The sequence below is a fragment of the Entelurus aequoreus genome, linkage group LG27, assembly GCF_033978785.1.
Source record: "Entelurus aequoreus isolate RoL-2023_Sb linkage group LG27, RoL_Eaeq_v1.1, whole genome shotgun sequence".
NCBI lineage: Eukaryota > Metazoa > Chordata > Actinopteri > Syngnathiformes > Syngnathidae > Entelurus > Entelurus aequoreus.
The window spans coordinates 33,273,035-33,289,858 of record NC_084757.1 but is presented as its reverse complement, the minus strand read 5'-3'; the positions used below and the strand labels follow the sequence as shown (position 1 = coordinate 33,289,858).

The 16,824-nt window shown below is 39.1% G+C and overlaps 1 protein-coding gene across 1 annotated transcript in view; it reads left to right on the top strand.

Annotated features, from left to right (window-relative positions):
* Positions 1-231: 231 nt before the first annotated feature.
* Positions 232-16,824, top strand: part of tubgcp5 (tubulin gamma complex component 5) — a 55,962-nt gene continuing 39,369 nt past the window's right edge. The window contains exons 1-10 of the mRNA XM_062039287.1: positions 232-481; positions 3,496-3,549; positions 5,170-5,278; positions 5,334-5,430; positions 5,501-5,580; positions 12,608-12,743; positions 12,809-12,926; positions 12,993-13,082; positions 14,567-14,660; positions 14,740-14,992. Coding sequence (XP_061895271.1) covers positions 348-481; positions 3,496-3,549; positions 5,170-5,278; positions 5,334-5,430; positions 5,501-5,580; positions 12,608-12,743; positions 12,809-12,926; positions 12,993-13,082; positions 14,567-14,660; positions 14,740-14,992 — 1,165 coding nt within the window. The 5' untranslated portion in view covers positions 232-347. The remainder of the gene's footprint in view (positions 482-3,495; positions 3,550-5,169; positions 5,279-5,333; positions 5,431-5,500; positions 5,581-12,607; positions 12,744-12,808; positions 12,927-12,992; positions 13,083-14,566; positions 14,661-14,739; positions 14,993-16,824) is intronic.

Genomic DNA, 16,824 nt, shown 5'->3' with positions numbered 1-16,824 from the left:
AGGCGAAATGTGAACGTTATCGTGTTTGCGAGAAACATTAGTTAGTTTGTTAGTCGACGCATTCACGCAATGCATTGTGGGAAAGCAACATAAGTAAACACAACCTTCGATCCTTATTCCATTGCATGAATTGTTGTTAGTTCTTTTTAAAATGTATTTATGGTGCTTGTCGACAGTACACGTCAAATAAAACATTTTTTTTTAAAATGTATTTAAATTCGTCGTTTGATTCGCGCATGCGCACTCCACCCCGGAAGTTCATTGGCGATGTTGCCACTGCTCAGGCTGCACGGTCTAATGGCGCCAACTGAAACATTCCGCTGCTCATAGGAGGTGTTTTACTCGCCATGGCTCTCGCCAGCACCTTCGAGAAGGAGACGGAGCGAGAGACCAAGAATCTGATCAGGTGTGTTTGTGGTCAGGAGGATGAGGAGGAGCCCAACTTCCAGATCGCACTCAAATTTGCCTCCTCCAACTTCAGGTGAGACAATTGATGCTTGTTTATTTACTTAATGTTTCCCAGCAGTAGCAGTGGGAGGAGGAGAGGTAACCATGGCGACGCTAGCTAGCTGGTAGTCATAGCAACACATGGTGATAGTGACAATAGTAATAGTGATGCTAGCTAGCTGGTAGTCATAGCAACACATGGTGATAGTGACAATAGTAATAGTGATGCTAGCTAGCTGGTAGTCATAGCAACACATGGTGATGTGACAGTAGTAATAGTGATGCTAGCTAGCTGGTAGTCATAGCAACACATGGTGATAGTGACAATAGTAATAGTGATGCTAGCTAGCTGGTAGTCATAGCAACACATGGTGATAGTGACAATAGTAATAGTGATGCTAGCTAGCTGGTAGTCATAGCAACACATGGTGATAGTGACAATAGTAATAGTGATGCTAGCTAGCTGGTAGTCATAGCAACACATGGTGATAGTGACAATAGTAATAGTGATGCTAGCTAGCTGGTAGTCATAGCAACACATGGTGATAGTAACAATAGTAATAGTGATGCTAGCTAGCAATCAATAGTAACAACAACCAATGGTGATAGTGACAATAGTAATAGTGATGCTAGCTAGCAATCAATAGTAACAACAACCAATGGTGATAGTGACAATAGTAATAGTGATGCTAGCTATCAATCAATAGTAACAACAACCAATGGTGATAGTGACAATAGTAATAGTGATGCTAGCTAGCAATCAATAGTAACAACAACCAATGGTGATAGTGACAATAGTAATAGTGATGCTAGCTAGCAATCAATAGTAACAACAACCAATGGTGATAGTGACAATAGAAATGGTGATGCTGGCTAGCTGCTTAGTAGTACTAACAACCAATGGTGATAGTGAAAGTAGTAATAGTGATGCTAGCTAGTTAGTAGTACTAACAACCATTGGTGATAGAGACAATAGTAATAGTGATCCTGGCTAGCTATCAATAGTAACAACAACCAATGGTGATAGTGACAGTAGTAATAGTGATGCTGGCTAGGTGGTTACTAGTACTAACAACCAATGGTGATAGAGACAGTAGTAATAGTGATGCTGGCTAGCTGGTTACTAGTACTAACAACCAATGGTGATAGAGACAGTAGTAATAGTGATGCTGGCTAGCTGGTTAGTACTACTAACAACCAATTGTGATAGAGACAGTAGTAATAGTGATACTGGCTTGGTTGTTAGTAGTACTAACAACCAATTGTGATAGAGACAGTAGTAATAGTGATGCTTGCTAGCTAGTTAGTAGTACTAACAACCAATGGTGATATCGACATTACTAATAGTGATGCTAGTTAGCTAGTTAGTGGTACTAACAACCAATGGGGATAGGGACAGTAGTAATAGTTATGCTGGCTAGCTAGTTAGTAGTACTAACAACCAATAGTGATAGAGACTGTAGTAATAGTGGTGCTAGCTAGCTAGTTAGTAGTACTAACAACCAATGGCGATAGTGACAGTACTAATAGTGATGCTAGCTAGCTATCAATAGTAGCAATAACAAATGGTTATAGTGACAATAGTAGTAGTTATGCTAGATAGCTAGTATTAACTACAAATAGTGATAGTGACAGTAGTAATAGTGATGCTAACCATTACTAGTAGTAACTACAAATGGTGATAGCAACAGTAGTAATAGTGATGCTTGCTAGCTATCTAGTAGTAACAACAACAAATGGTGATAGAGACAGTAGTAATAGTGATGCTAGATAGCTAGTTAGTAGTACTAACAACCAATGGTGATATAGACATACTAATAGTGATGCTAGTTAGTGGTACTAACAACCATTGGTGATAGAGACAGTAATAGTGATGCTAGTTAGTAGTACTAACAGCCAATGGTGATAGTGACAGTAGTAATAGTGATGCTAGCTAGCTAGTTAGTAGTACTAACAACCAAAGGTGATAGTGACAGTACTAATAGTGATGCTAGCTAGCTATCAATAGTAGCAATAACAAATGGTTATAGTGACAATAGTAGTAGTTATTCTAGGTAGCTAGTAGTAACAACAAATAGTGATAGTGACAGTAGTAATAGTGATGCTAACCATTTCTAGTAGTAAAAACAAATGGTGATAGTGACAGTAGTAATAGTGATGCTTGCTAGCTATCTAGTAGTAACAACAACAAATGGTGACGGGGACGGTAGTAATAGTGATGCTGGCTAGCTGTTAGTAGTAATAACAACCAATGGTGATAGTGACAGTAGTGATAGTGAAGCTAACTAGTAGTAACCACAACCAATGGTGATAGTGACACTACTAATAGTGATGCTAGCTAGCTGGCTGTCAGTGGTACTAACAACCAATGGTGATAGACACAGTAGTAATAGTCATGCTAAATAGTAGTACTAACAACCAATGGTGATAGTGACAGTTGTAATAGTCATGCTAGCTGGTAGTACTAACAACCAATGGTGATAGGGACAGTAGTAATAGTGATGCTAGTAGTCTTAACAACCAATGGTGATCGTGACAGTTGTAATAGTCATGCTAGCTGGTAGTACTAACAACCAATGGTGATAGGGACAGTATTAATAGTGATGCTAGTAGTACTAACAACCAATGGTGATAGTGACAGTTGTAATAGTCATGCTAGCTGGTAGTACTAACAACCAATGGTGATAGGGACAGTAGTAATAGTGATGCTAGTAGTACTAACAACCAATGGTGATAGTGACAGTTGTAATAGTCATGCTAGCTGGTAGTACTAACAACCAATGGTGATAGGGACAGTAGTAATAGTGATGCTCGTAGTACTAACAACCAATGGTGATAGTGACAGTACTAATAGTGATGCTAGCTAGTAGTACCAACAACCAATGGTGATAGTGACAGTAGTAATAGTGATGCTAGCTAGTAGTACCAACAACCAATGGTGATAGTGACAGTAGTAATAGTGATGCTAGCTAGTAGTACTAACAAGCAATGATGATAGTGACAGTACTAATAGTCATGCTAACTCTAATGAGTGTGTTTTTCTCTCAGGTTCCATCGTTTCCTGGATGTGGACAGTCACAAGGTGCAGCGAAGCATCAATGGGTGAGTGCAACTGTCAAGTCAATCTGCAGGATAGTTGACCATGTGCGGAATTATTACAAGTGACAACAATTTGTGCAGGTGCATCGAGCCCAAGTAATAAGTAGTGCATCAAAATGCACAAACAGGAACAAGACATTTAAAGATTTTCATTTGTTAAAAAGCTAATCTAGCATTGACACATTGGTCTCCAGAGTCGTTTCTTGTCACACCAACGCTGAAATGGCCTCCTGGTCGCAAAGACTAGAATACTTTCTGTCTTTCAACGTCACACACAAGGCTTCTCTACACGTCGAGGTCGGGCGCAGTAAGACTACAGGTCGTTTTACATTTATGAAAACAAAATGTTCAGGTAGTAGAAAATGTCAACAACAAATTGTGATAGTGACAATAGTAATAGTGATGTTAGCTAGCTATCTAGTAGTAACAACAACAAACATTGATAGTGACAATAGTAATAGTGATGCTAGCTAGCTATCTAGTAGTAACAACAACAAACAATGATGGTGACAATAGTAATAGCGATGCTAGCTAGCTATCTAGTAGTAACAACAACAAACGATGATAGTGACAATAGTAATAGCGATGCTAGCTAGCTATCTAGTAGTAACAACAACAAACGATGATAGTGACAATAGTAATAGTGATGCTAGCTAGCTATCTAGTAGTAACAACAACAAACGATGATAGTGACAATAGTAATAGTGATGCTAGCTAGCTATCTAGTAGTAACAACAACAAACGATGATAGTGACAATAGTAATAGTGATGCTAGCTAGCTAGCTAGTAGTAAAAACAACAAACGATGATGGTGACAATAGTAATAGTGATGCTAGCTAGCTAGCTAGTAGTAACAACAACAAACAATGATAGTGACAATAGTAATAGTGATGCTAGCTAGCTAGCTAGTAGTAAAAACAACAAACGATGATGGTGACAATAGTAATAGTGATGCTAGCTAGCTAGCTAGTAGTAACAACAACAAACAATGATGGTGACAATAGTAATAGTGATGCTAGCTAGCTAGCTAGTAGTAAAAACAACAAACGATGATGGTGACAATAGTAATAAGTGTAAGTGTATATGTTGATGTTGGTTCTGTCAGGATCTGAGTTATGTGATCTATTTTCTTGGTATTCCAAATGATTCGTGCAGCAGCATTTTGAATCAGCTGTTATGTTTATCTGAAATCTCAACAACATGGGGTTACAGAGAAGCAAATCTACGCTGCTTAGAGGGAAGAAAGAAAGAGAGCGGGTAAGGGGACAAAGACACTTCCAGATCTTTATATCCGTCTCGGGAATGGGAGAAGCGAGAGGAGGATTGGAAAGAAATGGTCCGTATTTGGGAGTTAGGAAGGAGGATGAGCAAAATATCTCAACTCTTATCTGATTGTGAACAGGAATTTGGTTAAATCTAGGGAAAGGCAGTAATACAGCATCAATCACAAAAGAAACACATTTGGAGAATGCAGTAACGTAACTCTCGTAGTTTCCCTCTGATCAGGAGTGTGTAGAATGACATTAATCAGCTTTCAGTTTTCATTTAAGGGCGGAAACGCATCAAGAGCTGCAAAAAAGCTTTAAAAAGTAACCGAAAACTTTGGGAAATGTCTTTTTCCAGAATCTACGAGAAGCTCATGGTCCACTCAGAAGTCAGGAAAGCCGAAAGCTGGATGAGGCTGACTGGCGAGTTCTTGGACTCCCCTTTATTTACCAGCAGTGAAAAAAAGGTAGTTGTCACCTCGCCTTTCATAAGTCAGACCTGATGAGACCACTGTGTTGCAGACCGACGCCCACTACAGCGTCTTGTCACTGCTGCTCTGCTTGTCGGGGTCCCCCTCCAACACCAACTTCACGGAAAGACCCCGCGCGAAGGAGGCTGGTGTGTCCTGGTTTTTAGTCACACCGTTATTGTCACACATGTGTGACTTTTTTCATGCTGTCCTCCGCAGAGCCAGAGGACACTTTTGACTGGGCTAAATACCTGAAGGAGGGAGAGGACTTGGACCGGGGGCCCTTCCCGGATACTCCTGTGAGTAAAAACTAGGGATGGGTACCGATTTTAGAGTCAGAAGTAGGCATGGGTATCGTTTACGTTTTTACCAATACGACTACCAAATCAATACCGTGCCTGAAACGCTACTTAAAAAAATATTTTTATGGACTAGACTAGTCATTGAAATACCTCCATTATATAGATCAGGGGTCATCAACCTTTTTGAAACCAAGAGCTACTTCTTGGGTAGTGATTAATGCGAAGGGCTACCAGTTTGATACACACTTAAATAAATTGCCAGAAATAGCCAATTTGCTCAATTTACCTTTAACTCTATGTTATTATTAATAATTAATGATATTTACACTTAATTGAACGGTTTAAAAGAGGAGAAAACACGAAAAAAATTACAATTAAATTTTGAAACAGTTTATCTTCAATTTCGACTCTTTAAAATTCAAAATTTAACCGAAAAAAAGAAGAGAAAAACTTAAAAAAAGAATTTATGGAACATCATTAGTAATTTTTCCCGATTAAGATTAATTTTAGAATTTTGATGACATGTTTTAAATAGGTTAAAATCCAATCTGCACTTTGTTAGAATATATAACAAATTGGACCAAGCTATATTTCTAACAAAGACAAATCATTATTTCTTCTAGATTTTCCAGAACAAAAATTTTAAAATAAATTCAAAAGACTTTGAAATAAGATTTAAATTTGATTCTACAGATTTTCTAGATTTGCCAGAATAATTGTTTTGAATTTTAATCATAATAAGTTTGAAGAAATATTTTACAAATATTCTTTTACAATAAAAAAAATAAATTTACTTGAACATCGATTTAAATTGTCAGGAAAGAAGAGGAAGGAATTTAAAAGGTAAAAAGGTATATGTGTTTAAAAATCCTAAAATCATTTTTAAGGTTGTATTTTTTCTCTAAAATTGTCTTTCTGAAAGTTATAAGAAGCAAAGTAAAAAAAATAATGAATTTATTTAAACAAGTGAAGACCAAGTCTTTAAAATATTTTCTTGGATTTTCAAATTCTATTTGAGTTTTGTCTCTCTTAGAATTAAAAATGTCGGGCAAAGCGAGACCAGCTTGCTAGTAAATAAATACAATTAAAAAAATAGAGGCAGCTCACTGGTAAGTGCTGCTATTTGAGCTATTTTTAGAACAGGCCGGCGGGCTACTCATCTGGTCCTTACGGGCTACCTGGTGCCCGCGGGCACCGCGTTGGTGACCCCTGATATAGATGAAATGATAACTACCATAAGCAGTGTTCCGAATAACGGTGTTATATGATAACAGTGTTACTTGTTACTAGTAACCAGTGTTGGGTTAGTTACTGAAAACCAATAACTAGTTAGTTACTAGTTACTTTATTTCAAAAGTAACTCAGTTACTAACTCAGTTACTTACACCACAAAGTAATGCGTTACTGTGAAAAGTAACTATTTAGTTAGTTTTATATATATATATATATATATATATATATATATATATATATATATATATATATATATATATATATATATATATATATATATATATATATATATATATATATATATATATTTTTTTTTAAATTTAATTTAATTTTATTTTTTTTAATAAACATTTTTAAGGCCCCCTTTAATGCCCTTTTAGCCTTCATTTCAGTATTGTTATTGCACTGGAGAAGAATACAATGTGTTGATCAACTTGACATGCATTTGCATCACTGAACTCTGCTAGGCAATGTGCTCTACATACAACACACAAACAATGTGCTCTACATACAACACACAAACAATGTGCTCTACATACAACACACAAACAATGTGCTCTACATACAACACACAAACAATGTGCTCTACATACAACACACAAACAATGTGGTCTACATACAACACACAAACAATGTGCTCTACATACAACACACTAACCATGTGGTCTACATACAACACACAAACAATGTGCTCTACATACAACACACAAACAATGTGGTCTACATACAACACACAAACAATGTGCTCTACATACAACACACAAACAATGTGCTCTACATACAACACACAAACAATGTGGTCTACATACAACACACAAACAATGTGCTCTACATACAACACACAAACAATGTGGTCTACATACAACACACAAACAATGTGCTCTACATACAACACACAAACAATGTGCTCTACATACAACACACAAACAATGTGCTCTACATACAACACACAAACAATGTGGTCTACATACAACACACAAACAATGTGCTCTACATACAACACACTAACCATGTGGTCTACATACAACACACAAACAATGTGGTCTACATACAACACACAAACAATGTGCTCTACATACAACACACAAACAATGTGCTCTACATACAACACACAAACTATGTGCTCTACATACAACACACAAACAATGTGCTCTACATACAACACACAAACAATGTGGTCTACATACAACACACAAACAATGTGCTCTACATACAACACACAAACAATGTGGTCTACATACAACACACAAACAATGTGCTCTACATACAACACACAAACAATGTGCTCTACATACAACACACAAACAATGTGCTCTACATACAACACACAAACAATGTGCTCTACATACAACACACAAACAATGTGCTCTACATACAACACACAAACAATGTGCTCTACATACAACACACAAACAATGTGCTCTACATACAACACACAAACAATGTAGTCTACATACAACACACAAACAATGTGCTCTACATACAACACACAAACAATGTGCTCTACATACAACACACAAACTATGTGTTTTACATACAACACACAAACAATGTGGTCTACATACAACACACAAACAATGTGGTCTACATACAACACACAAACAATGTGGTCTACATACAACACACAAACAATGTGCTCTACATACAACACACAAACAATGTGCTCTACATACAACACACAAACAATGTGCTCTACATACAACACACAAACAATGTGCTCTACATACAACACACAAACAATGTGCTCTACATACAACACACAAAGACAAAGATATGTTACAAAGGGCCAACTTATTTCAGGCCAGAACAAATTGACAAAACTATTTTAATTAGCTGCAACATAACATACATAAGTAACAAACAGCATAATAACAACATAGCTGTAAACCAAGGAAGGCACACACTACATACACAAAGCCTAACCAGGCATTTTTTTCTCTCAAGGAATTCTGAAATAAAATCATGTCTGAAGCCCAGAACACTCTACACATTTCCCCAGTTTTAGTTTAGAGAAAAGGAAAGATTTGCCTGGCCCACTAGCATCCCTCTTTTTGTTTGTGAACTTTATAGTCTATACATTTAGAGTGATGTGATGTGTAGGGGGTAGCTAGGGGTGTATATTGTAGCGTCCTGGAAGAGTTAATGCTGCAAGGGGTTCTGGGTATATGTTCTGTTGTGTTTATGTTGTGTTACGGTGCGGATGTTCTCCCAAAATGTATTTGTCATTCTTGTTTGGTGTGGGTTCACAGTGTGGCGCATATTTGTAACAGTGTTAAACTTGTTTATACGGTCACCCTCAGTGTGACCTGTATGGCTGTTGACCAAGTATGCCTTGCATTCACTTGTGTGTGTGAAAAGCCGTAGATGTTATGTGATTGGGCCGGCACATAAATGCAGTGCCTTTAAGGCACGCCCCCAATATTGTTGTCTGGGTGGAAATCGGGATAAATTCGGGAGAATGGTTGCCCCGGGAGATTTTCGGGAGGGGCACTGAAATTCGGGAGTCTCCCGGGAAAATGGGGAGGGTTGGCAAGTATGACTGGGAGACGCAACTGCTCTGTACTTCTCCCTACGTCCGTGTACCACTCCGTACAGCGGCGTTTTAAAAAGTCATACATTTTACTTTTTGAAACCGATTCCGATAATTTCCGATATTACATTTTAAAGCATTTATCGGCCGATAATATCGGCAGTACGATATTATCGGACATCTCTAATTTTAATATGTTTTAATAAACATTGAACCAAATTTAGTTTTTTGGCCCTCTGATGTATTTGACTTTGACATATCTGAGCTTAAACAGACTCAATAACTCCTCGGTGACGTTTTGGTGAATTCACTGAGGAATTTGTGAAACTAAAACAATACAAAAAGAATGCCATTGTAAGTTAACAATGATACGTAAACGTGTTAGCACTCACTATTAGATGCATTTTTAAAGAAATAAACATTTATATGCACGTACAACACTTAAAACTTTTAGCACATCAGTATGTGGAATCAAATGATGGAATGGATTAAGTAAAGAAGTTAAAAATTGTACTGATATGATCCACTTTAAGAGGTTGTTCAAAATAATAGTGCTTACAAAGTACAAAGAAGAAGAATTATGAGAAATACTTCTAACCTTATTAAAAATAAGATATTCTTCATCTCAGTATGTTAATAATGACTGAATTAATTAATTACATATTATAAAACTGTTGTGTATACTAATTCATAGATGTTATTTTATTATATAAAAAGGTCAGTAAATGATTCTATATCATTGTAAACGCTTTGAAGTGGGAAAGGGTTAGGATTAAATAAGCTTTGCTTCTTCCTACTCCTTTTCGGGCATGATGTAAAATGAAATGATATGAAATTGTGTGACGTATTAAGATGTAAGTGTGTTCATGTTCGAAATAAACTAAAGAAAGAAAGAAAGAAAAAAAAGTTGATATGTAATCATTGAACAAATGAACATAAATTACCATATTAAGATATGAGATCATCCTTCATTATATTTGTATTTATTTATATGACAGGGACAGTACAGTTAAACATTGCTACCCATAGGTAACCAATGTCAAGGTACATAAGACTTCTAGTCACAGGATCATTTGCAATCCTTGTCCCTGGTTAGGCTTTTAAAGAACAATCGAACACATACAAAAGGATTAAGACAAATAAAAATACATTAAAAAATAACTGGCCCCATTTGTGCATAGTACACCCAGTTCTAGTGCTCACACTTGTGATTTTCCTTTAGCCACTTTTTCAGTTTTGTGGAGAAAAGTTTAATGTTCAACTGTGATTTTAACTCACTTATCTCACAACGGGGAGTTACAGTGTTACAGCAGCAAAGGGCATAGATTGCAAACATAAAGTGAACTAAGTACACAAATTGAAGATAAATAAAGCTAAAATGTAAAACATACAAGAAAAACAGATATGAAAGCATGGAATTTTCTTAGGAAAAAAAGATCAGCTGAGAGCTGAAAACATTTTTAGTCAGCTTTTCCTGTCATTACCACATGAAGACACCAAAGTGCAAGTGGAGCTTGTTGTTACAACCCCTTTACAGTAGTTGCCGTGGTAACCACCCATCCCACCATAGATAGATCGCAGTCCTGTGGCAAACACTGCAGTTCAAAAAGTCCACTTGAAATGTTGCTGAGAATATACAAAACCCAAAACCAGTAAAGTTGTCACGTTGTGTAAATGGTAAATAAAAAGAGAATACAATGATTTGTTAATCCTTTTCAACCTATATTCACTTGAATAGACTGCAAAGACAAGATATTTCATGTTCGAACTGGAAAACTTTATTTTTTGCAAATATTAACTAATTTGGAACTTGATGCCTGCAACATGTTTCAAAAAAGCTGGCACAAGTGGCAAAAAAGACTGAGAAAGTTGAGGAATGCTCATCAAACACTTATTTGGAACATCCCACAGGTGAACAGGCTAATTGGGAACAGGTGGGTGCCATGATTGGGTATAAAAGCAGCTTCCATGAAATGCTCAGTCATTCACAAACAAGGATGGGGCGAGGGTCACCACTTTGTCAACAAATGCGTGAGCAAATTGTTGAACAGTTTAAGAACAACATTTCTCAACCAGCTATTGCAAGGAATTTAGGGATTTCACCATCTACGCTCCGTAATATCATCAAAAGGTTCAGAAAATCTGGAGAAATCACTGCACGTAAGCAGCTAAGCCCGTGACCTTTGATCCCTCAGGCGGTACTGCATCAACAAGCGACATCAGTGTGTAAAGGATATCACCACATGGGCTCAGGAACACTTCAGAAAACCACTGTCAGTAACTACAGTTGGTCGCTACATCTGTAAGTGCAAGTTAAAACTGTACTTTGCAAAGTGAAAGCCATTGATCAACAACACCCAGAATCGCTGCCGGCTTCGCTGGGCCCGAACTCATTTAAGATGGACTGATGCAAAGTGGAAAAGTGTTCTGTGGTCTGACGAGTCCACATTTCAAATTGTTTTAGGAAACTGTGGACGTTGTGTCCTCCGGACCAAAGAGGAAAAGAACCATCCGGATTGTTCTAGGCGCAAAGTGTAAAAGGCAGCATGTGTGATGGTATGGGGGTGTATGAGTGCCCAAGACATGGGTAACTTACACATCTGTGAAGGCACCATTAATGCTGAAAAGTACATACAGGTTTTGGAGCAACATTTGTTGCCATCCAAGCAACGTTATCATGGACGCCCCTGCTTATTTCAGCAAGACAATGCCAAGCCACATGTTACAACAGCGTGGCTTCGTAATAAAAGAGTGCGGGTACTAGACTGGCCTGCCTGTAGTCCAGACCTGTCTCCCATTGAAAATGTGTGGCGCATTATGAAGCCTAAAATAGCACAAGGGAGACCCCCGGACTGTTGAACAACTTAAGCTGTACATCAAGCAAGAATGGGAAAGAATTCCACCTGAAAAGCTTCAAAAATGTGTCTCCTCAGTTCCCAAACGTTTACTGAGTGTTGTTAAAAGGAAAGGCCATGTAACACAGTGGTAAAAACGCCCCTGTGACAACTTTTTTGCAACATGTTGCTGCCATTAAATTGTAAGTTAATGATTATTTGCAAAAAAAAGTGTGAACATGAAATATCTTGTCTTTGCAGTCTATTCAATTGAATATAAGTTGAAAAGGATTTGCAAATCATCGTGTTCTGTTTTTATTTACCATTTACACAACGTGACAACTTCACTGCTTTTGGGTTTTGTAAGCAATCAAGCTCGTGCGATGGATGGTTTGTGTTATTTGTATTCCATGCGGACCTTCTCCAGGAGTGGTCCGAGGAGGAGAGCGAGGAGGAGGACGACCATCAGCCAATCAGCAGGGAGGACTCTGGCATCCAGCTGGACAAAACCCCCCAGGAGGACAAAGAGGGCGGAAGCAAGTCGGTCCAGGTCACATGGACAGGTAGGAACCGATGGCCGTGAGCAAACGTGAGCACTTCCTGAATGACGACGTGTGTCTTGTGGCAGTGGGCGAACCCGACGCCCGGGTCTGGCTGGAGCATCACGTGGTGACCCCCTACTGGGTGGGACACGCCCCTCGATTCGCCCACAGCCTCCATTTGCACTCCAACCTGCTCAATGTCTGGTAGGAGCGATGTGGCCTCTTCTGTCTCCTCTGTTGTACCTTGTGTTTATACCCGGTCCTGCACAGGGACCAGCACCTGTACAACACCGACCCGCTGTACCTGCCGGAGGAAAAACCCTTCATCACAGAGACACAGGTTATCCGAGAAACGCTGTGGTGAGTAGTCTGGTACTTTGTTCAAGACTGAGTCAACATCCGGGAAGTGCACCGTCTCACAAAAGTCACTAAGTGTATTTTAAAGTTAAGTTAAAGTTAAAGTACCAATGATTGTCACAAACACACTCGGTGTGGCGAAATTTGTTAAAGTTAGCTTTAACTTTAACTTTAGTATAGTTTCTCAAGGGACTGTGCTTAGATGTACTTTAGAGTAGTCAGTGTAAAGCTTGTACCACAGTACAGTGCTCCAAATTTCACTTAAGGAGGCCCTAAGTATGTTTACCCTGATTTCAAGACTACAAGCTGCTACTTTTTTCCTACGCTTTGAACCCCGCGGCTTATAAAAGGGTGCGGCTAATTTATGGGTTTTTTTTCCGATGGTGGTCATAATGCAAACAAAAACTAAGCAAAGACACTGGATATTGTTTGTGCTGCAGCGCCATCTTTCGGACGAGCACGATCACTGCAGGTGCTACGGTGCTCCTCCGTTTAGAGCTTTGAACCGGAAGTACAAGTGCCATCCCGTCTTCTGAGTCGTTGTTTCTACTCGTACGGATTCTTCATTCGTCACTCCGAGCAACGTTTGTAAGTTTGAGAATATAACTAAAACATTTCTCTCTCTATGATGTCTGTAGGAGTGTTTTCATGCATATTTGTACGTGCTACGACGCTAGCGTTGTTAGCATTAGCTAATATGCTAACAGGTTAACGAGTGTCTGTGTTAGTATCGTTCTTTTTTGTATTGTTTCACTTTGACAAATTCCGCTAGTGGGTCCATGACGATGACTTCTGTTTTGTTTGATCAGCCGTTTTACTGCCTTGTTACAGACACTGTTTGGAAAGAACTAATGTGTGTAAATAATTTGTATTTATTTACATACATTAAACGCCGTGGCGCGGTTGGGAGAGCATGTCCCAAATTCCAAGCTGCTGTTTTGAGGCATATTAAAAAAAAAATAATGCACTTTGTGACTTCAATAATAAATATGGCAGTGCCATGTTGGCATTTTTTTTCCAAAACTTGAGTTGATTTATTTTGGAAAACCTTGCAAGCAAAAATGATTCCTGGGCGCGGCCACCGCTGCTGCTCACTGCTCCCCTCACCTCCCAGGGGGTGATCAAGGGTGATGGGTCAAACGCAGAGAATAATTCCGCCACACCTAGTGTGTGTGTGTGACAATCATTGGTACTTTAACTTTAACTTTGAACAAAATTAGGCATAATAATGTGTTAATTCCACGACTGTGTATATCGGTATCGGTTGATATCGGAATCGGTAATTAAGAGTTGAACAATATCGGAATATCTGCAAAAACACGAGTGTTGCTGGCTTTGCTTTTTCTTTAACAAGTCACATGTATCCGCCTGAATGCAGCTGAGATAGGCTCCAGCGACCCCAAAAAGAGACAAGCGGTAGAAAATGGATGGATGGAAGTCACATTTATCACGCTCAGTCGACCTAATGGTGACAAACTGTGTCGCAGGCTTCTGTCCGGGGTCAAAAGACACTTCATATTCCAGCATCACGACGGGAAAGTGTCCGTGAGGAACAACGTGGTGGTGACTCATCTGACCAGCGTCGGTTCAAACGATCCGTCCTAAATTAGCCTTTTTTTTGCTTGCGTGGAAATGAAACCTTCTCCCTCCCCGTCTGCAGAACTGTCTGCGCTCCGTGCTGGAGCACGTGGCCGTGTACGGCCAGGCCGTGTCCAGGCTGCAGAGGTTCATCGACGAGGTGACGGGGCACAGCCCGGAGCTGGGCCCCGCCGGGTCCGGCTCCGCCCACGGCGCCAAGAGGGGCTCGGAACCTCCCTTCAGGACCTACCAGGCCTTCGTGTGGGCGCTCAACAAGTTCTTCGCCAGCTTCAAGGAGGAGCTGACCGCCATCGAGAGAGGACTGGTGTGCGAAGGCAAGCACCTTGTTCTTACGTGTCCAAATACACTGTGATTCACATGAGGCTGACCGATACGCCTTAAAACTGTGTCGCGATATCAGTGTGTCATATCGGTCGATATCGATCCTTATTAGATGTGACGATATCAAAATCTCGCGGTACGGTATTCACGGTATTAAGCCCACGGTACAATATTACTGTGGTGTATGGCCGAAAGAAAAAATACTTTAAAATGAAGTGGCAGGAATGTTTAGTATAAACTAGGGCAGGGGTCGGCAACCCAAAATGTTGAAAGAGCCATATTGGACCAAAAATACAACAACAAATCTGTCTGGAGCTGTCACGCCAATTTTCTTCCCATCACAAAAACCTTCCTAACCCCCATTTACTTCCGGGGTCATTTCCGCTTACGTCAGTTCCTCTTACTTACGTCATTTCCTCTCACGTCATTGCCAGCGATCGATAAATCCAAAATCTCCTGAAAATGGTGGTGTCACTGGATGATATTCGTCTTTATCTGTCCCAGGGGACTTATGTCAAACACCAGCAGGCTTCGCAACATTTCAAGCGGAGTGTTAGGGCCGCTGCTGCGAACTTCTGTCTTCGTGGTAACGTGCAAAAAATATTAATTCATATATAATACTGTTAAATGTCTGTACTACTTTAAATCAACATTATTGTTGAAACCATTGCACTAATATTAATTCATATATAATACTGTTAAATGTCTGTACTTTAAATCAACATTATTGTTGAAACATTTCAGTAATATTAATTAATATATAATGTTAAATTGTTGATAATTCAGACGTTTTGTTAACGCTGCATTATAAAAAAAGAGTCAAACGAAGTGCTATCGATCGCTGTCAATGACGTAAGAGGAACTGACGTAAGCGGAAATGACCCCGGAAGTAAATGGGGGTTAGGAAGGTTTTTGTGATGGGAAGAAAATTGGCCGCAAAAAATTAAAAGCCATATTACATACAGATAGTGTGTCATGAGTTATAAATTGAATTAAGATGACTTAAAGGAAACTAAATGAGCTCAAATATAGCTACAAATGAGGCATAATGCTGCAATATGTACATATAGCTAGCCTAAATAGCATGTTAGCATCGATTAGCTTGCAGTCATGCAGTGACCAAATATGTCTGATTAGCACTCCACACAAGTCAATAACATCAACAAAACTCACCTTTGTGCATTCACGCACGACGTTAAAAGTTTGGTGGACAAAATGAGACAGAAAAAGAAGTGGCATAAAACACGTCTTAGAAAGTCGGAGAAAGTTATACTTGTAAACAAACTACGGTGAGTTCAAGGACCGCCAAAATTAGCAGGACAAAACGGCGCTCGCCAAATACTCAAATCAGTGAAGCATGTTTAATATAAACAGTGTGATTTATAACAATTAGGGAGGTTTGTGTCATGTTTGTCCTCCTACGGAAACCATATTAAAACAAAAACTTATTTTTTTCCCCTCATCTTTTTTCATTTTTCATACATTTTTAAAAAAGCTCCAGAGAGCCACTAGGGCGGCGCTAAAGAGCTGCATGCGGCTCTAGAGCCGCGGGTTGCCGACCCCTGAACTAGGGTAGTAGTCAGGTTCAAACACTGATGACATCTATTGAACAAGAGAAGAGGCAAAGAATCAAACAGAGACACAATTCAATGTGGTTCAGTGAGGAGAAACGTGCACATCTGTACCCTTGTACAGTGTCATCACGCTCTGCCAAAAGATTGCACGCCTCCTTCTTTTATTTTGGACCCTCCCCCGACCACATGGCCACAGCTGCTTCCAAAGGACAAAGGTCACAAACAGTTCACAGAAAAGAGTTCGTAAAATA